The 22,023-nt window shown below is 40.1% G+C and overlaps 1 protein-coding gene across 1 annotated transcript in view; it reads left to right on the top strand.

Moving 5' to 3' along the window:
• Nucleotides 1–3,888: 3,888 nt before the first annotated feature.
• The window catches only part of cntn3a.2 (contactin 3a, tandem duplicate 2), a 33,253-nt gene continuing 15,118 nt past the window's right edge, over nucleotides 3,889–22,023 (top strand). Inside the window, exons 1-14 of the mRNA XM_044212028.1 lie at nucleotides 3,889–4,614; nucleotides 7,316–7,453; nucleotides 8,261–8,396; nucleotides 11,441–11,616; nucleotides 13,169–13,264; nucleotides 13,441–13,644; nucleotides 14,512–14,614; nucleotides 14,959–15,143; nucleotides 16,020–16,156; nucleotides 17,633–17,762; nucleotides 18,279–18,429; nucleotides 18,794–18,921; nucleotides 20,199–20,368; nucleotides 21,775–21,892. Coding sequence (XP_044067963.1) covers nucleotides 7,399–7,453; nucleotides 8,261–8,396; nucleotides 11,441–11,616; nucleotides 13,169–13,264; nucleotides 13,441–13,644; nucleotides 14,512–14,614; nucleotides 14,959–15,143; nucleotides 16,020–16,156; nucleotides 17,633–17,762; nucleotides 18,279–18,429; nucleotides 18,794–18,921; nucleotides 20,199–20,368; nucleotides 21,775–21,892 — 1,789 coding nt within the window. The 5' untranslated portion in view covers nucleotides 3,889–4,614; nucleotides 7,316–7,398. The remainder of the gene's footprint in view (nucleotides 4,615–7,315; nucleotides 7,454–8,260; nucleotides 8,397–11,440; nucleotides 11,617–13,168; nucleotides 13,265–13,440; nucleotides 13,645–14,511; nucleotides 14,615–14,958; nucleotides 15,144–16,019; nucleotides 16,157–17,632; nucleotides 17,763–18,278; nucleotides 18,430–18,793; nucleotides 18,922–20,198; nucleotides 20,369–21,774; nucleotides 21,893–22,023) is intronic.

The following is a 22,023-nucleotide window of genomic DNA, read 5'->3' on the forward strand; positions in this document are numbered from 1 at the left end:
TATAAGAGCCTCCACTTCCCAGTCTTCAAACCACACATTTTCCCCCACGCAGCCTGAAGAATTTCTGTCAGGTGTGCAGTCAGGAGTTGAGCAATGTTCGGTGATCAAGAAACATCATAATTAACATCTTAAATCCCATTCGAAGTGTGTGCATTTGAGATTTCCTCTGCTACTTTGTGGGAAATTGCTGTGTTTCGCTGTCTGTTAACCGACCTGCAGAGTGAGCAAATTAAGCGATGTTTTCCTCTGCAAAACTGGGTTAAACATGGGGGTCGCTGCATTGTGCGATAAGCACAGATCTTGCAACCATTTGCACTTTTCTTTGTGCTCTCCCAAAATTAGACAACCTAGTAATACAGGAGAATTTACATTGAGTCTTCTGAATGGTTGAGGAATAAGACCTAATGACTTTTGCAGCTTAACACACGCATTCAAGGCACAATGCTCATTGCCATCATACACACACACATACCACAAGTGCGCACACACGCGCGCGCACACACACACATGCAGACACACTCACACACAATGAAGGAAGTAATACCTTCAGGGGTTTGCTATTAAGATGGTTAATCCGTGGGCCTCAAGAAGAGCAGGATAAAATATTCCTGGAGGAAGCTTTTCACAACAAGCTCCTAGGATCAAGTGCATGAATAAATTACAGGCATAATTAAAGGAAATGTCAAATGGCTGCTGTATGGAGCATTATTAACGATACCCTGGCCGTGTTAAAGGAACCAGGGTCTGAAATGATTATGATCAATGTAGGTTTAATGGGGTTCCTAGTAGACTGAGGAACTACGGGACCTACGATAATACAGTTAGGCTTCACTGAGGCCCCAGTACAGATATTGACCTGGTGGAGATGTACACAAGGGTAAAATGACTGTGGTAGTAAAGAAGAGGAATTCAGTACTTGCAGGAGTGAGAGTGGGCAGATGTGTATATGAGAGAGTGGGAGGGTGTGAATAAAGAAAGAGAGAGGGAGGAAGAGAGTTCTTTCCAGTCTTGTCATAGGAAATACATCCTTCCACCATGAACCAAAGCTGTCAGCGGATGCTTATCAAAAACAGTGAAACGTCAGCTTTCTGCAACTCAGTATACACAGCAAGCCAATTTCTTTCAGTTGGCGAATGCAGTTTTGAATTATAGTCAAGTCACGTGAAGTAAATCTTCTTTACAGTATATAGCCCAAAATCACAGATTTGTCTGAGAGGGCTTTACAATCTGTAAAACATACAACACCCTCTATCCTTAGACCCTCGATTCGGATAAGTGAGGGAAAAAACGGAAATGAGGAGGAAAAAAATTTAAACCTAAGGAAGAGCAACAGAGGAAGGATGGACAGACATGTGATAGCTCATGTATATACAAAGTAGAGAGAAGTAGCAGTTTTAGAATAACAATATGACGAAACAGAATGACAATATTAAGTAAATAATGTAAAAGTTAATAATACAGTAAAGTAAATAATTCATTAAATATTACCTGTAAGAGTTTCCGGTGAAATGCAAAAGTGCATAACATGGCATAATCTCAGGTGAAAAATCACAATTGGAAAAGGGAGAAACGTCACCAATATTAATATTATCAAGAGCACACTCAATTTGCATTTGTGTGTTTTAATCGCAGGAACCTGCTCCAATACATTTCCATAACAACCAGGTGCATTTTTTGTGCAGTGGAAAACAGGTTCAGTTGTACCCACAACACTTCAGTCTCCTCCTATCAGAAACTACTTTGAGTGATGTTGCTCAGCCCACATGCATGCCCCACTTGCACACAAAGAAGAAGCCACATTCACACATTTTTGAGTAATTTTAACACCCCACTCTGCAGCTCTATGTTTTCAGCCACTTGCAGCTCATTATATTGCTTTTCTGGTACATGTATACTTGAGTCCCAATGGCTCTCACTGACCCCACATATTATAACTGACAGCCTCTCCTAGCTCATAAGCTCACACAAGCTGATTTTATACTGCCTGTCTAGTGTGGAATGAAGGCTTGTTGAAGTAAACAAGTGACTGGTGAAGAAAGTCGAACCAAAGCAACCAAAACCCATTTTTATCAGGAGTTAGTTTAGGAGTTTCGAAGTGTAAAAACAACAAGTTGCAGTTTTTGCCGGCAACTTCACGGTGACAACAAGACTGCAGTCACTGGACAACAAATACTGTAGTGTGGGACATAACCCCCCATAAAACCGCAACATGTCATTCTTACACTTTTGTACTGATTAACAACAAACAAACAAGATATAATGTATTAATTACCTTTGGACAGATCCAGGCTAGCTGCTGCCAGTTTATGCTAAGCTAGGATAGGTGTCCCCTGGCTGTAGTGGACACATATGTGGTAAGCTATCTGAGTTGGTGAGTTGAATATGGACCAAACCCAGGCTAACACACAACTTCTATTCAGCCACTTGCTAGAAGGAGTAACATAAACATATAAGTATGCATTCGGTTGCTAAGTATGCTAACACCTTTTAGCCATAAGCATTGATGACTTTCCTGCATAGGCTGTCCTACATAGCACCTGGTGTTTCTCATTGAGGGTTTCTTTTGTCTTGCTTTCTGAAAAGCTGAAAAATGTCTATATTCTGAGCAACATAATACTACTGTACTGTACAGTAAAGCATGAACCTTGTCATTTTTTGCCAAAATTTAATTATTATTTTGATAGCATTCAAAAATGTGTCTTATTGGCGCCTGCTGTCAAAGCGTCATGGTAGCTTGCTATGCTACAGTAGATTTAACTTATAGAAATATGGAAAGAAAGACTGAAAACCCCAGCAAGGTTTCAGTTTTTCAGAAAGACTGATGAAAGACTGATGAAAGACTGATGAAAACCCTCTGTTAAAATGCTTATCCTAACTATTGGTATTTTGGTTCTGGCTATTTTCTATAGATGTTTTTTAAAGCCCCTGAAAACACGGTTTCAAATCTTAAGTATGTCTCTAATATTAAATATTAATCACTACATAAGACACAATCAAAGTTAAAGTTAAAGAAAAAAACATTCTTAGGTATTATTTATATATTATATTATTATATTTATATATTTATTTATTAGCTTTTTCTGAGTGAGCCCCGTCTCCTTCAAATCAGTGAGAAGAGCACAGATTAAAAAAACGGACAGAAATAAACCAAACTGTTCTAACTTTGGCAGAAAAGTGTGTGTTCATGGAGGACCCCCATCGATCATAGTAAAAGGCCATTTGAGAAAATAAGGTTTCAGGGCCTTTAAAAATATATCTTCACTGTTCATCCACATAGAAACACAAGAGTCACTGGAGTCGATAATTTAACACTACTATATATTATTTTAACTTAGTATATGAGAAATCATATTTTCTCTGTCACTTCTAAATACTACACAGGAGCCTCAGCCGCTGTTGGAAAATTCAGTAGTAAATTCAGAACACTTCATCATTGCAATTGGGAGCAAAAACAACGCTGTTTAATTTAAACTGTTGAATGTTTTATCTGATTTCTATAAAGCTCCTTAGCTTCCACCTACGTTAGCTGCACCTTTTGATCAGGACCTTTACGTCAGGAACCCTGGACGCCTGAAAGAGCTCCTGTTTGCTACTGCTGTGAGTTTGTTTGGAGAATGGCCCACCAGTGGTCAAATATTGCTTATTGCAGCTTTAATATTCCACTTCTGCGAAACTATGATTACATGAGCAATTCTGCATGCTCGCACGAAATTTCACACAATTTTAGTGTCATTCAGTATCAGTTTTAGTTCATGTTTTAAATTACACTTTATAATCTGGACTAGAATTAAAACAAAGTTCTGTTGGTCTTGGCTCTAGACAAAGTCTTTGGACCGTGCCTCTTCCCTTTCTAATTATAGGCTGCATGTGGGCCAGGTGGACCTTACCAAAAATATCTACAGGTATAATCTTCAGAAATTAGGTTTCTGCTGACTTTTGCTTTATAAACATGGGAGAAATGCCTTAAAGAAAAGAAAAACGACACCGTGCTCTTCCACATAGTTGGTGAACCGCGCAGCCTTACTGACTCGTTGCATTATTGTTGTCTGGCGCAGGGGGGCGCAGTTCTCAGCCAGGTGCGTCTTCTTCCCTCCCGCACTTTCCCATCCCAGCGCTGCTGGTTTTGGCTGCTCCATCGCCTCCTCGCCGCCGTACAGCCCACTTCTTCTTCGCAGGGGGAGTTGACTTGATGCGCATAATAAATCATCTCTGCAAGATTCCTTTTCAAGCCCAATTTCAGACCTACGCGTGTTGGATTTGAGAGCGTAAACACAGGCGAGAGTCGAGCCTCTTAATTGGGGATGTTTCAAATGTGATTCAGCGCAGCAAACAACGTGGGTGTTGTGTGTGTGTGCGCGCGCGTGTGTGTGTGTGTGTTTTGGTGGGGAGTGGAGGAGAAGGGGGAGAGCAGCGATATGAAACGCGTGTGTTTATGCCTCCTGCGTTACCCGTTGTCTCTGACTGACCACCGGCTCGATTTTTCACCTGTATGAACGACCTTGCGATTGTGACCGAAATATTCCTAACAAGGTTTCCATGGAGGATCAATCTGTCGCTTTTTTTGTGAGGGCTAAATTTGGTTCCTGCTGCTCTCAAGATATTTCAAGATAAGAGGTAAGACACACACACACACACACAAAAAAAAATGCCCATAAGCGCGCTTGGCAATTGTGAACGTGCACAAATACAGAAAGCTAAATTATTTACACAGTGATATTATATGCTAAAATATTTATTCACTCTAATAGGCTCACGTGTCGGCCTGTCTTGCATACTATCCCGAAATGGCCCATCATTTCCTAATGCCATATATTTGATAATTATTTGATTTAGGCTGGAGTAACGTGACGTGCCCTCCCAACTGCAGCCAATTCCTCCACATTGAGTAGTTAGATTTTGGAGGGGCATGCATTCAGACATAGACAAATTTTATTTATTTTTTTATTTATTTTAAATGAGGAGTTATTTTGTGGCTCAGCCATGCCTTTCTTTGTCAAAGTGATGTAGACATGCTGTTACATTACTCACATAGTGGTATTTTAGCGTCTAACTGCTCCTGTGGCTCCTACCTGGTGTGATGCCACACTGCAGCCCAGTTTCACTTCACCTCACCCTTTGAAATGTGTGGCAACATCAACACATTTTAGGGCTAAATCAGCCTTGGGTGGAGGTGTATGGCGCTTGTATGCACTAGCTGATCAAAAAGAAACCATAAATGTTTTCCAAGAGTTTTCAAGGAGCCTCTTTCAAAGGTATAAAATGGTAAAAATACCTCCCTCAAACTGTGAGAAGTGTCATGGCAATGAATTGCTTTATACCTCCTGAAATACAGTAAGTGTAAAAGGTGCAGACACACACACACATACCATTTCTACCCTGCAACATTCACCAGGTAATTGCATACTGGTATGCCACGATGTCAGCTGGAATATCTGTGATGAATGCAGCTTAGGCCTTCAAAGTAAGTACACTCCCACTCTGCCAGCTGGGCTATTTGTTCAACCAGTGTGTTACTTGGATGCAAGCGGAGTGTGATGGAGGTGGTAGATATCGTGATTCTACATGATTTTTTTGTGTCAGTTAACTCAGTGGTATGTTGGTACAGGAAGGTACCCCCCTTGATTGAGAGCGATTCACCTTGTAAAGCTTTCTCACCACTTTTTCTCACCGTCATCGTTAGCACCATTATCCATGAGTGCAAACTGAGAATGTGTGTGTGTGTGTGTGTGTGTGTGTGTGTGTGTGCGTGTGGGTGGGTGTCTACGTGCTTGCGCTCGTGTCTGTGTGTGCGTGTGTGAACAATTGTATAAAGTATGTACATGTGAATCACAGTGATCTGCTCCTGTGTAATATCACTGACAGAATTGTGTAACTGGGTATTTTGCATTTGTAAATGATTTATTAGATCTGGAAAAAAAAACAAAAATGCAAAGGAACACATTGCTTCTGCTGTTACACGGTGCCATCCCTGACAAAACCCCATTACAAATGCAAACCACAACATGCAAAGTCGACAGTAGTGTAATACCCACTGTACCTTCCACACACCAATCCTCAGTCCTGAGGTGCCAGCAGTTTGCACACTGTGGGCCTATAACTGAGGTATGGCATGCAGGACTCTTCTTGAGAGGAAGCATACCAATCCAATTTTGCAGACTTTGGGGGAAGAAAAAGGACCAAGCAAACATGAAAGGTAGCGAAGAAAATCCTGGCTGAGACCCCACGTGTCTGATTTGACATCCAGGCAGCTGACAAACAATTAGACCCTCCATAAGTAGTGCTCTGAACCAGGCTCGTCCCGGGATTAGGCCACAAATGAGCCACACATCACGGCTTATGTCTTCTAAATGGAAAGAGTGTGTGTGTGTGTGTGTGTGTGGAGGTGGAGTGTTATATGTGTTGTACACAGTGAGAAAGTGAATTTGGTGTGTAGGTGTGTGTGGGTTGTGTGACATTCAGCAGGTTGGTGTTATTATCTGTCTCTGCCCTTACTATATCTTCAACACCTCTTGAAGAAATTTGTGTTTTGTGTGTGCTTCTGTGTGCGCCGACCAGCTTATGTACTGTACATGTGCATGTTTTCATGCAGGTGCACACTAATGTACGCAGATCTGCAGATACTCTGAACACGGTTATGTGTGGGACTGCTCACTTAACTGCTGTGTTATCGCTATGTTCTCTGTTGTGTGTATGTTTGACATTTCATAATTGCATCATTACTCGCTCAGTCTCCTCCTGCAAGAAGCGGGCGCATTGCAATTTGCAACACATGCTACCAGCAGACAGACACTTGCCCTTGATTATGGACCTGGGTGGAATGGCTTCCTCATCAGGCTGTCTTGATTCACCCTAGCATGTGGGGAGACACATGCTGCTGTGGGTGAATCTAATTGATTGGATGGCACCCAATTCCCAGGTCCAAGTCTCCTCAGGCAGCCAGAGTGAATCCGTCCAAGTGAAGGATGAGCTTAGGCGTTGGTCGCTCCCCTAATAGATTGGCATGGGTTTCTTCCCATATGCCTCTGGTATCACCCTCAGAAATCTCTGGGTGCAAGTTGGCCAAACCACAGGGCACAAAGTGAAACTGCCTGGATCTCCACTGATTATAAATGTGAGAATGGACAGAAGAAATGAAACACATCCTGCACCAAACTCCACATCCAATTATATCATAATTATATTTCCACTACTAAAATTTACACTTCCCCTGTCTTCTCCTGTTAGATTATTAAAATGCGTTACGTTGAAAGTGGGATGAAAATCTTGGGGTTTGCTGAGTTTGGTGTTTTACCCCAAAAAATTCTTGTTCCAACAGGTCAAGCTCCCCTCTCTCGGAGAACACGAGTGCCATTTCAAAGCTTATTGGATGAAAGGCTCATTTGCCCTTGGCTGCCAAAGATGACGTTGCCATGGAAACAGCTTCTACTGTTATCAATCATTGACTGTCTGGCAGGTAAACCACCTTTTTATATGAGTAATGATTCTATCACGTTCTTACATTTACAGTTGCGGGATGATAGCTGAAGAGCTGAATATCATGTCAGTGTCAGAGATGATAGGATGGCCCAGATTTAAAGGAACACTCCTCAGTATTGACTTCCATTCACAACGCAGACACAAAACTCTCTATCTTTCTCTTCACTACTCATTGTAACCTGATGGAGAGACATTTGCTGTTGTTTCCTTGTCTTTTATACTCTTTTCCTCGGCACTTAGTTGAACATTTAAGTAACAAAGACTATCACTTCTTTTACTTAAAGAAATGTATTTGTTAATAATGCTGATCACAGTGTTTATGTTGATCAATAACGGAGACCAAGAATTGCTCCTCTAAATTCACGACAAATTGAAAAATAACTTTTTTTGACAATAAAATAATATAATGTACAGCAATTTACCAATGGATGATTAAAAAAGGGCTCTCTTGTATAATATGAAAATACAATTGTTTTTAATTGCTGGAAAAGCAACATTTCTACTTTCAAAGTGACAAGAATGGCATCCTGGTACATACTCAGGTCTTCATTTTATTCAGTTTATTCGTTCAGAAGAATCTGCACTTTGCAGCACCTCAAGATAATATGAAAGGTATTGAGTCATTTCCCATGTTTAGTAATGTCCAACCTCCCATTTTGAAAGAGCCTCCCTATTAGACCCGAATATCCTATTTCCTCCAGAAGGGAATTATGGAGGCCGGACTTTTATCAAAATGGCACTTTTTTCTGTCTTTATGCTCAGGCTGTTACTGTTTCTCTGACAGATTGTCTGGACAGTGGATCATACCATGGTCCAAGATGGAGGATGGAGCCAGGCGACTTGTTCATTCCTGTCGACTCCATAGAAGAAGAAGCTACTCTGACCTGTGATGCTAAGGGAACACCACCTCCTCAGTACAGGTAAGAGCACATTCAAATTAAGGTGCCTGTAAGCATTTAGACAAAGATACGGCTCATTATTATTAAAATTGATGTTTGTTTGTGACGGTTAAAAAATCAGATTTACAAATCAGTAATCCCCAAATCTGTCTGAAAACTGGATTATAAAAATACAGCACATAATCGGCAGCTCACTTGCACTTTGTCCCTATTCTTCTCTTCACTTCCATCACTGAAAGCATTTTCTGAGCTGTAAATGTCATAAGAGGAACTTGTTTAATGTAAAATACTGTGATCAGTGCAGCAAATAACTTTTGGGTGTATGGGGACATAACACCAGTTTGAAAATCCATTTAAAACAATCAGCTTTTAAAAGAAATGGATATTCTTTCTTTAAAAAACAAAAAATATCTATAGATATAAATATATTATACATAGATATAGATATATTCTTCATATTACTGTCAGTCTTGCAGCTTCTCATTCATGTAAAACCAATTTCAGTCATTTACGACACTTTAAATGAGGATTTATAAAGATTTTTCACATGGAATAGAAAGGTGCTTCCTCCCCTTTTAATTTCCTCCAAACTAGACTGAAATGCATACAGACACTCTAAGCAGTGGCGTCATTATGGCTTTACTAATTCATATTGACTAACACGCCGCCAATCTGCCTCTTGTCTCGCCAGATATTATCTTAGTGACACATGTGTAGCATCTTAATGCATCTTAAATCTCCTCTTATAAAACGCCACCAGACCAATGCAGGTTGCTAGACACCTGTTGGCACCAACAGGCATTGATTACAAGCGTCTTTGGCATTCAACAATGGAATTGCTGCAGCACAGCCAGCAGAGACGAGCTGAATGATAGTGGTATTGAGTACATACGCTCAAAATTTTAGGCTTTTCACATCCCCCGCCTAAGACCAGGTATTTCCATGTACTGATTAAAGGTGAGATGCGCATGTTTAACGTGGTGTCTTGTCAAGCTGGCTGTGCTAGGCTCTGCATGCCCTCAGCACCTCTTTAGTTCCTCTCTTGAAGTGTAAATGGGCTCACAGTGCTCCCTCCCCCTTCCTCTCCTTCCTCCCTTTTTCTTTCCTCTGCCAGTCACTCACAAAGAGATGAGATTTTCATAGTATGCACACTGTAGCAGCATAATAACTCATGGGAGAAAACCACATCTTCTCCATAGCTGGTCATAAAAGTGATGCAGTGTCACTTTTTTTCAAATCTAAACAGAGGGGTGACTTGCCCAACCTTTACTTGACCAGAGGTTTGAAGCCTGTGGCTCTGGACTGCAGGATCATTCAGAATACTCGAGTTTCTCTGTGGTCAGATGGCCAGACAACACGTGTTCACAAAATGAGTCTCAAGCTGAGTAATTCAGTTTTGTAGTTGCTATTCAATCATCTGGTCCAATGTCCAGGGCACCACTAAACAGCAGAGGCACTTCAGAGCAGGTCAAAAAGAGGTGAAAATGGTGACTCAGGGATAAACAGCTGAATGCATGCGAGTGGACACAAACACCTAAACACACACAAGCATGTATCACTAGCCGATCCAACCCTTTAGGTATTTATCGTACAAACAGTCTCTCAAACTGTATAGCCGTAAGAAGTAGTAGTGTTAATCACTATACATACAGAAACACAGCCATCAAGTGCTTAGAATATGGCAGCACTCATCAACATTTGGATAAGTAAAGAAATTATTTTGCAGGCTAGACTTGAAAGCTTTTGCAAAGTTACCCATTACGGCCTCCACGTCTTTCATTTTCTCTTAAGGAAAGCAGAATAGAAAACTGTGGCTGCAGGGAAAAAATGTTATTTTCTATGCTTTGAGAAAAATGATGGAGCATTCTTGAAAAGTGTTCTGTCCTTGAACCCATCAATGCTCCATTTTTGAACCGTATTTAAAAAGAGAGTGTTGTGGTGGCAGAGAAAGAAAGTATTTTCTCACTGAATAGTGGGACTTGTTTAAGTCAATGAATTAACCTCATGTTTTAACAGTTCTTTTAGGTGCTTCATTTATTTGATAGCACAATCTGAAAGAATATTTTTTTTAAATTCCCACGCCTACTAAGTGTGGGAAAGATGTAATGGAAGTTGAAAAGGAGTGTAAAAGGCATCCTTTGTTATATCAGCCACTGTTACCTCTTGCCAAGTGCTAATGTTTTGTCCTAATGAGAAGTCAAAGGTGGAATAATGTCACATTATGTAAATATAATGTGACAGAGTAGAGGGGATTATGGTTAAGACGGATGATGATATCGAGGATGGCTTCTAAAACCTTTATCTTCTGCTTCCCTTAAATAGCAGAGGGCAGCTTTGTGTATGATACTCTAAGATTAAACTTTAATGATTCCTGGGGGAAAATGGGAAAGCTGCAGCAGCAAATAGTGATAGAGCAAAATAAAGAAAAAAAAGAATAAAAGAAAAAATACAATATAAATAATACATTTGCATAGAACACATAACCAATAATGTAAGTTAAACAAATGACTTAGATGTATGGACATGGCAGCATTATGGATTACTGAATTATTATATTACATGACAAAAATATGCAACAATCATGAAACATATGCAGAATATGATGAGGTAGCAGCATGGAATTATGAATAACATGCAGTTTATAAAAATGTCAGCCGACAAGAATTTAGGAGTGTAAAGAAAACAAAAATATGACTAAGACTACAAAGGCCGTTCAAATGCTTATCAGTATATTTACTTTTGACAGACGTGCACATATTTATCAACTGTCTTTTCCAAGTAACTCTTTATGACTTTAGAAAATACTTTTGATTGAAATTTTGTTTGTCAGGAAAGTTGAAGCACAGCAGGAAGAGAATTAATGGCAATAATCACATGCTGTTCACGCTTCAACCTGCAAGCCTGTGAATTCCTCGACACCAGTACAGATACACAGTATATTATTGTTACTTCAAGTGAGTTACTACAGTGAGTTGTGTTCTCCCCTCACCTCCTGTCAGACCACCTTGGTTGGTAGAAAGAACAGTGCGTTTTGCCAGGGACTGACGGTGTCTTTGCCCCCACAGATGGTCATTGAATGGGACTCTCATAAATCTGGGCCTGGATCGCCGGCGGCGTCTGTCTGGGGGCAACCTCATTATAAGCAGTCTGGACCGCTACCAGGATGTAGGGATGTACCAGTGTATGGCGTACAACACTGTAGGAGCTATCCTCAGCAGGAGAGCAAGTCTGCAGTTTGCCTGTAAGTTACAGTCAGTGTTTGTCACTTTTTACTAAGACATGGCATGGAAGTGTAACTGCATCTAGCAAATAATATGGACGCACACCGAACTGGGTGGCTGATATTTGCAATATTTATCAGAGTGCTGCAACATTGGTGTGAAGCTACATTAAATGTTGAAGTAGCATGGGAGCAGTCTGAGTGTGACTCCTACTTCATTTTTCATGGACTCTGGGCTAAAGTAGTCAGCCACAATACTTAAGTAGTGTATGAATAGCTAAAGAAGGGCCAACGCCTGAAGAAACCGACGTTTACTTTGATCGGAGTATAATATGCCGGTTCTGTTATAAAAAAAAAAAGAAAATAAGAGTTATGAAAATGAATAAAAGAAACTGTGCAAACATTGCTTTATATTATAACTGCATTGCCACAAAAATAATATGTTGGACTATATATAAACTGTGACTTTTTTCACATCACATATCTTTGGTGGTGAAACCAGCAAACATTGCAAATGAATAAATAAGTGAATACTTGCTATTTATATACTATTCATTAAGGGTTCTATTCATGAGCACAACAAAACATCTTTTCACACCTTCTGTTGGTGGTATCTGGCCATGCACATATTTTTGGTTTTATTTGACAAGCTTTTAGGATATTCACTGCTGAGATTTGTGGTGCTTAGAAAATTTAATAATGACATTTTAAAATAACAACAATGAGGCCTTGCAGAAACAATGTCGTGGTTACATTGGATAATCTGCACACCTCGCTGATAAGAGTTTTTACAAATTTTCACCTTCAAATGAAAATAGTCCCAACTGAAAACTGATTGCAGCAAATCTGTGGATTAAACAGAGTAACCGGGAGATACCGGCATGGCTAGATACCACTAGGGCTATGTAGGAAAATATGTGTATGTTTTTGTGATCCTGACTCTTTAACTATTAACATGCGCTGGAAAACATATGTAATAATACAAACACCTAAAGTGTATCAATGTTATTATTATGTAGTTTGTTTTATCTTAGCATTATTTGGATGTCATGTAATAGATTAATATTAAGCAATAGCTACTTGTTTAACCTACTATAACTTAAGTTAGACCAAGCAACCAACCGCATGTCATAGTCTTCATCAATGGATGAAGTATTTATTTTAATTACATTTTTTTTTCAACTTATTCTTGTTGTGTTATGAGCCTGGTTTGGGTTGCAGCCTATCCCATCATGCCATGCTCATGTGGTTACACAGCTTTCATAGACATGTACACGACTGGAGTTATAACCTGTTCTTACCAGCCTAGTTCCCATGTCCTAATATCTCATTTAGGGCCTGGGTTAAAAATGTCTGCACTGTATTTTGGTCTTTTACAAAACCCCTCATATGTACAAGCCCATTTCTGTCTCACCCTGTTTCTTCTCTCTTTCTTTGCAGAAGTGCAGTTCTCATGAGAATTTCCTTATGGGCTTGTGTCAGTGTCTTGCTGAAAGCTTTTGCTCAGCTCTGTTCCACTCTGATGTCTGAGATCCTGCAGTGATCTTTCCTTTTTCATTTTTTTCCCTCTCAGACTTAGATCATTTCAAAGTCCACACCAGAAGTGCAGTGTCAGTCCGAGAGGGACAAGGAGTGGTGTTACTTTGTGGAACGCCCACTTCCTCAGGAGGTAAACTCTCTTCCCTTCATCTTAACCTCCAACACTACAGTTTCTAGGTGTTTTCTAGGTGTTTTTAACCATTAATTATCCTTTTTATAATCACATTTAAGACTCTTAATCACATTTAATATCACGTTATATGGTGTCCGTGATCGGCTCATATGCGTCTTTGTCTTGTCTTCCAGACCTTACATATGCATGGGTCTTCAATGAGTACCCATACTTTGTTCAACAAGACAATCGGCGTTTCGTCTCCCAGCAGACAGGAAACCTTTACATTGCCAAGGTGGAGCCCTCTGATGTGGGTAACTACACTTGTGTAGTGATGAACAGCATCACAAAGGGCAAAGTTCATAGCTCACCTACGTCTCTGGTCCTCAGGACAGATGGTAAGACACAGCTTAAGGCCTTGATGTGACAAGTGTGCCTTTCAGCCATGTATTAAGGACTTTTCCTTTCATGGTGGCTTTAATCATCATACTAGCATGAGTGCTCTTTGTCCTGTCATGCCTCACTGTAGTTGAGTCACCGAGTGCTAATGCCTGTAAGTAAATAGTTGCTCCTCAATGTAGGCCAACAAACAAAGCACCCAAATCTCTTCTTTGCTGACTTTGCTTTCTTATAATTCGCATTCCCTTTAAAAGCTTTCCCTGTGCTTTCACATGAATTCTCAGGCCAGTCCTCAGTGGTCTGTTGTTCTATTCTCTGTTATGCTTTCATAGAAAGATTGAATAAAGATTGCCTTCAGAATGAATTAAACATAAACCATACGTCATTGGACCATTACATTGAGTGTTCTGGTGGCCTAACCAGTTCGTTTCCACTCAGTGTACTGTACATGTAGCCGCATACATTTAAATCCCATCGCATCACTTTCTTATCCTGGTCTCGACTGTCTTCCCCGAATACTGATACAAACAATAAAACACCAGAGGTTGGGAACTGCCCACTCAAGCTTTGAAATAATAGATAAACAACCATACTAGCTGAAAAACAAGGTCTCAAATATACACTGTCTATTCTGCCAAGAAGAGATTTAAATTATTCCTTGCTGGTATTTCACTGCGCTTTGGCGACTGCACACTTAAGTGATGTACTGCTTTGAGTTTACCCATGAGAGAATATTTGCTCATGTGCCTTCTATTTCTCCTCTGTTAGCTTTACAGTGCTATTGTTTGGTCCATAATGCAAGCCATATTGCTTGTAAGTCATGAATAATGGAAGAGTGAGCAAGTTCTTGTGCTTGCTCTTCATAGGAGTGATGGGTGAATACGAGCCGAAAATAGAAGTTAATTTCCCAGACAATGTACCCGCCTCAAAAGGATCAACAGTTACGCTGGAGTGTTTCGCCCTTGGGAAGTAAGCTGGATTCCTTGAAGCATGTTTTCAATCTTCTGCTGTCTTTCATTCCAGACGAGGAACCTCTGGATTTCTATATAGTAAAGTTACTGTGGCAATTATGTTTCTTAGAGTGTGGCATCAAGCCATGATTAGTCTGAAATCCATGTGAGGCATTTTTTGTTGTTGTATTGGGCTAACTCTAAACCATTCATCCGCAAAAAATACAGCGAATAGGCTTTAAGCTCCATCACACTTTATTGCAGGATTATTACACACACCTGCAACATGAGTGACAATCTTAAAAGTTCAAAGGAACTTGAATCAGAATTTCCTCTGAGGTTCAATTCCTCTGTCTCTTCCAGCCCTGTCCCAGAGATCACCTGGAAGAGGGCTAACGGCGTTCCCTTCCCCAGCAAAGTCAAAATGAAGTACTCGAATGCCGTGCTGGAGATCCCCAGCTTCCAGCAGGATGATACAGGAGGATACGAGTGTGTGGCTGAGAACAAGATGGGCAAGAACACAGCCACTGGTCGACTGGCCTTCTATGGTACTAAGACTTTTGTTTGGCTTGCTAAGACAACACAAAAAAATCTCACTAATTGTAAAATGATTAAGAATTGTGTAAGATCTTTGCTATGTTGAAGTCGACAAAAATTCCATCCATCTTGTCCTAGGTTTAATGGTGTTGCTGTTAGTATGTGACATTAAGATGTGGTTTAAATGGTTAAGAATTGTTATTTCTAATTTTAACAGCTCATTGTTATATACACAGCTGGAAAAAGTCATTACCTTCTTCCCGGATAATAAGCGCTGTTGGTTTTAATTTTAACCGCAGTTATTACATTTTGGGGTTCTTGGCTTCTTTCAGCCGTGAATTGGTGGGGGAGGGAAAATGACACTTGAAATTGCAGTTGACGGCATGTACAGTGCCAGCGAAGTGAGCTGTGCTTATTATGAGCACAACGCCCATGAAACCCATGAGAATTCCTGAAAATCTGTAAATATGTAAGAGGTAAGACGCAAGGAGTTGTGTGCTGGATGGGAAACAGACAGGTGTGAGGTTTATTATACAGAAAACTAAGGTGACAGCTTGGGGTGAGCGGTGATGTCGGGTGCACTTCACCTGTCATGGGAGCTTCCTGCTTTGTGGTGCTGTATTTGGTGCTAATCTTGAGTTGCCACAGGCTGCTGACACATTTAAGTGATGAAACTGAGTGATACCCTATATTCACTCTTCTCCCTTTAAAGTCAAACCCATTCTCCTAAGTTTTATGATTTCCACTTATTTGAGCTGTCAGTCTGCGCATGCTTTCCCTTGAACTAGTTTGGATGCAGCATTTTTATGAGTTAGTTCTGCTCCTTCAAAATCTGTCCCCCTGGCTCTCATCAGATATTTCAGTGGAGTGTATTTCTGTTCCCTCAGCCAAGCCTCAGTGGATCCAGGCCGTGAAGGACACGGCCCTGGCCATAGAGGAGAGACTATACTGGGAGTGTCGGGCCAATGGGAAGCCCAAACCCTCCTACACGTGGCTAAAGAACGGCCAACAGCTACTCTCAGAGGTAAATTAATGCCTGTCTTCTGCCACCTACCAATGTTTCATTTTAAAGACTTAATCTTCAGCTTCAGCTCATCCTTTCATTTTAGAGAGCCTGGCGTCAAACGCACTGCTGTTTTTCTAAGTGCAATTCAGAGTGAGATGAGAGGAGAGTGTAAACATCTTGCCGAGGTGTGCCAGTGATGAGACATGGATGTAACTGTCTCTTATTCTGCTCTACCTTGGCAGATTACACAGTCTTAGAGAGTGGATCAGTGTAGTCCCCGGGAGATTGCTCCATTTCATCTGAATGTAGTCAGTGGTTGTTTTTCATTATTCATGGTGCATGTTTAAGCTCTTCCAGATTTAGGGACAATGGGCTTAATCTCCTGTGAAATATACTGTATATAGCAGCACACCTTACTCCAGTCCACCAGAGAAATACATGTAGTCTTGTGTATTTTGAGATCCATAGCTTTAAACTTGACCTGACTTCAACATGTGACAATGAGATTTATTTTCTCAGTAGCATTTAATAATGCTCAGGGCGAGGACAGCAAATATAACCTATATAATCAGATTTTATTATTAAAAAGACATTTTTAAATGTCATTCTTCAATTTGATTTTAAGAATATAATCACTGTCTCAAGATTTAGAATATGATTAGCATTTTTGCCATTAAAGCGGCAGTATTATCAACTGTCCAAGGTTTCTGCCTGTTAAAAGGAAGTTTTTTCTTGCCACTGTCGCCAAGTGCTTGCTCACGGTGGGAATTGTTGGGTCTCTGTAAATAATATTATGAAGAGTACGGTCTAGACCTGCTCTATAGGAAAAGTGCAATGAGATAACTTCTGTCATGAATTGGCGCTATATAAATAAAATTTAATTGAATTGAATTTTCATGGTTTCAGTTTCAGATGTACGGTATAGGGCTTATGTTAAGCATACCGTTGTGTGAATGTACATACTTTAATGATACTGAGAATGAATGTGAGAGCTTAATCCTCACAGGCAAAACAGAAACAACATAAGATCAGACTGATGCATGTAGAGTTATATAACACCTCAAACAAAATCTGTTTTATATAAATCATTCAACAAAAATGTTTGATGATGCATGTATATGGAAAATAATTGAACTTTTATAACAGAATAATAATTGATTTAGCTACACAGACACAAATCTTGCAAGCCCAGTTTTCACTACAGGATATTAGTCTTCAAAACATCCATTGAGAAACCGTTTAGACCAGCAGGACCAACCGGCAAGCTATAAAGACTGCTTTACATGATGGTGAGAAGAAGCATATTTGAAAAAACAAAAATATGGTTTGTGCTCTTCATTCTCTGCAACATAATCCTCATTTGATCTACGCCCATTGACAGTGCCTCTAACCCAATCCAACGCTTATTGAGCTTTGCCAGAGTACGCTGAGCAAAGCAAAAGCTACCTTTAAGTGCTAAGCAATAACTGCTTTCTTTCATCCTTTTCTTCACAGGACAGAATCCATGTGGAGGACGGAGTCCTGTCAGTGTCAGTGCTGACACTATCGGACGCTGGCATGTACCAGTGTGTGGCTGAGAATAAACACGGCGTCATATATTTTGCTGCTGAACTAATGGTTTTAGGTAGGATGGCATTTATCTCTCCCTTAAATCCTCAAATCATTGTTGCCAAAGAATCTTAAAGGTCAACTTACTGTCATTCTTAAAGGTTGTCTGGATTAGCAGATAATGGGGTCAGTGAGGATGGTTTTGTGGGGCCAAACACATTTAAAAAATAAAAAAATGTGCCTTTGTGATATCCTGATTTACTTTGATGTGATGGTGAGGATGGGGCGATAGATACAGAATTCCCAGTTGAACAATAAACATGATCTTTTAAAATATAACCAATTAAAAGTTACAATATTTTTCATTCAGATAGGCTTTCTTCATAAATCCATTTTATACATAAAAAATGGATTAATCATCAGTAGTGGTTCAATTTTATATTTATATGATTTCCATTGGAAGCGTTTAAAATGTCTGTCTCCATTACTTTACTATTTGATGATTTTCACAGATCAAACTGAAGCATGCTTCAAATGCCCTGTGAGATTTGCTGCAGTCTTGTGCTAAAGTCAGTTTACTGTTTCCCATCAGCCTCTCCTCCAGACTTCACAGGGAACGTCCTCAGAGCTTTGCTCAAAGCCAAGGCAGGAACTACAGTGACTTTAGAGTGTAAACCCCAGGCCTATCCCATCGCCAGCATTTTGTGGAAGAAAGGAAACCTGCCTATCCACACCAATGACAGGTAATGACTGAATCGAAAGTTGCTGTATGTGTTCTGAAACCACTTTTATGATGGTATAGCAAAAGACTGATGGCTGTTCAAAGCAGTGATGTACGCACATAACCAATTCAGTATTTTTTTCTGTATAGATATCAGAGCAGATGCATTATTTATCCCACACGTGCTCTTTTGAAGCCTTGTGTGGTCTAATTGATCAATATTCAATGCACATACAAAAACTGCTTGACTGCTCGATGTCCACGATCATGCAGAACATTGTCGTGTAGACAAATTCAGAATCAGAGTTTATCTAATGATAAAAAATGATTATTTGTTCTTGGAAGTTGGATTGTAAACTGCTGTCTCTGTTTGTACACTTCTATAGGATCACACTTTCCCCAGATGGAACACTGAGGCTTGCCAATGTGAGCAAGTCTGATGCAGGCAGCTATACGTGCTTCGCTAGGAATAGATTTGGCATGTCGAGTACAACTGGAAGGCTCCTTGTTACCGGTAAGCTCCGCTGTGAAATAGTAGAATGTTTGTATATCCCACTTAGTAAGCAGAATTTATTGCTCAGTATGGATTAACACAAGAGAGAGCTACTGTACTGCGAGGACTTGAGTCAATAACTGGTGGGTAGAAAACATAAACAAACTTTAGGTTTTGCTCTGAGGAGCATGTCAAAACTTTGGGAAGTCTCTATCCTTAAGGGACTAAACATAAAGTTACATCCTTAAATGTTTTTAGATTAATTTTCAAATGTGATTTTTGTACATTTATTTTTGAGGGGTTGTAATCGTTACCAAAACTCAACTGCAACTTGAAAAACCTCTTGTCTTTCAGTTTAATTTTATTGAGTTGTTTTGTTTGGCTGCATTCTGCAGCGGCTGCATTAATGCACTTGGAAGGTGTTTGAGAAAATACTCGATCATTGTTTTCCTCAAAGCAGTTGAAACAGCCAATTTATTGCAACAAATGAAAGTGCCCTGAGTGGAAGCAATGAAAGTGAGGAGGTGCTACAGATGATGTTATTGTTGAGTGTGTGTGTGTTTCCATTGGAGTGATAGCTGCGTGTTTTCTTATTGGTTTTATTAATGTGCTGAATGATATTGTCTGCTGCTGTACCTGCCAAGCCCAGTTATTTTTTTTAAATGACTGGAGTATTTTTTAAGGCCGTAATGCAGTCAGTGACACAGAGCCATGACCCAGACACTGATTATTACTAGCTTAAGAACTGTGGGGATACTTTTTACATGTGTTTTTTTTAAATCCCTTTACAGTCTATACTGTACTGTATAGAATGAAAATCCTCTTCCTTTGTGTTGAACCTTCTTTATTTGATTCTAGCAGATTCATTATCTTGACTTTTGAAGCACAGCAGACTTAACCAAATGGTTGCTATTGTAGACTTTGAAGCAGTACCCCTCAAGTTTTATCTGATCCACAGTGTATTGTAATTGCTATCAGGATTTCAGAAGATTATTCCAGCTATGTCAGCCTGGAGTATTAGGCCATTTTAGTAGTGGCAGGCTTCGTGTTATCACATTATTCGACTAAGACTTTCACGAGACCTTCCTTTATATAGATAATACTGCTCTGCCTGTGACTTAATGTATTACAGAGCATGTTCTTGTGGTTCAGCAAGTGTTGTATCACTAGTGAGCCTCTATTTCAGAAAATCAACAATGCACTGCTTATGTCGTTGCAATGAAATGTCGCATATTCCGTGTGAGATTGGCAGCCGCCCCGTCAGAAATGACTCTCACAACGCTTTCTTTCTGGGGCAGATCCAACCAGAATCACCCAGGGGCCAGTGGACATGGAGATCATTGTGGGCGAGAGCATCGTGTTACCCTGTCAGGTCGCCAGTGACCCCGTCCTTGACGTTTCTTTCTCCTGGGCCTTCAACGGACAGCTCATTGCCAAGGGAGATGGTCACTTTGAGCTAGTGGGCGGGGTGAGTGACCCGCAGTCGTACTTGTTCAGAACGTGCGAATGGGCAGTTGGCACCTCTTCCCATCTTGGTTCACTTGCATCCCTGCCATTACTTAAAAGAGACAGCTTGTGGTTTGACATCATGGTATTTCTTGGAGAGATTTACTGTGGCTAGTTTTGCTGCAATGGGTGTTATAGCATCCTTTTCGCAATTCTAAAAGTCTCCTTGGAGGCATAATAAGCTGTGAGAATGTGAAAATCTTTGGAAGGAAGCACTATTAGCTCATTCAGCCCTTCTAAGCTTCCAATTGTACTTTTGTGAATGGAAACATGGTGGTGGGTATGTCAAAATACCCTTCCTACATAAAAATCATCATGTAGGTAATGCGTTAGTTGCTCAGCCATTGTGACAGGTTGTCATCTTTTTGAGTACACTTCTACTCGAGCTCAGCCTTCTGAAATAACCTAATTTTTAATACTTGTGGTTGTCTTGTGGTTCTTGAATTCTTTTAAAATCCTACTTTGATATAGCCTGCTGCAGAGCTACTTATAACAGAAAGAGGATACACATCATTAGAGGTGTCTTTTAAAGGAATGAAAGCATGGCAGAGCCCCAAATGACAAAACACTTTCAGAACACCCTCACACCCTTCGAGATTAACCATTCTTTCCGTGTGTGTTTGACTGACAATGTTCTTATCTGAAAAGAGACCCCTTCCCCAGAAATGCTAGAATGTCCCCAGTCCAAAGAGATTATCAACTTAACTTTGCTGCTTCAAGGAATTTAATTTCCATAATTAAACCACATTGGCTCTACTGCCACATTTTCCTGCCAATACCAAGAGAATGATTTCACCACTAATTTACCATTTGCTGCTTAAGGGTGTCCTATCAGATGAGAATCTAGAGGGTCCTTTTTTCCTCTCCAGTCAAGCAAAAACCAGCTGAACTCTATACTAATAGCTTATTTGTGTAGTTTCTTGCAACAGGTCTCGAAGGTCATGGTGATGACCTCTGTAAAAAGCAAGTAAAATAGCCGAGGTCTTGTCGGACACAAAAACTACCTTTGCTGCATACAATGTTTGTGAATTCTGGCCTTGAACCTTTTCATCTGAGCTCATCTGGGACAGCAGTATGGGACTAAGAGGTTCTGTCATATTCAGAAATGTTGCATTATGTTTACCTTTATGGCTTTGACTGCAAGACCTGTCAAGCGATATGTGTAAAATATCTTTGGTGTAAAATGCCTCTTTTAAAACAGGCCTGATTTTCTTCTGCAAAGTCCTAGCTAAATAGCTGCAGGATCTGCAAACGTTTTTGGCACCGCTATTTACTGCACCTTATATATGCTTCACTACATTCTTTAATAAGCTGTCACAAGGTCTGTTATCTTTCATGCTACACAAAGCTTTCTTTCCTCCTTGGTAGAGAACAGCAGGAGATCTGATGATTAGGAACATTCAGCTTTACCATGCCGGCAAATATATCTGTGTGGTGGACACAGATGTGGAGAGCCTGTCAGCCGTGGCTGTATTGATTGTGAAAGGTAAGAAAACCTCCTCTCTGCTCTGCAGTCACTAATTATAACTGGACTTACAGCTTTTATAAAAAAGGGGAAATTAAAAATCTAGACTTAAGTGTAAATGGAAAATGGACTTTACTTATATAGCACTTTTC

Source organism: Siniperca chuatsi, linkage group LG10 (assembly GCF_020085105.1).
Source record: "Siniperca chuatsi isolate FFG_IHB_CAS linkage group LG10, ASM2008510v1, whole genome shotgun sequence".
NCBI classification, from domain to species: Eukaryota; Metazoa; Chordata; class Actinopteri; order Centrarchiformes; family Sinipercidae; genus Siniperca; species Siniperca chuatsi.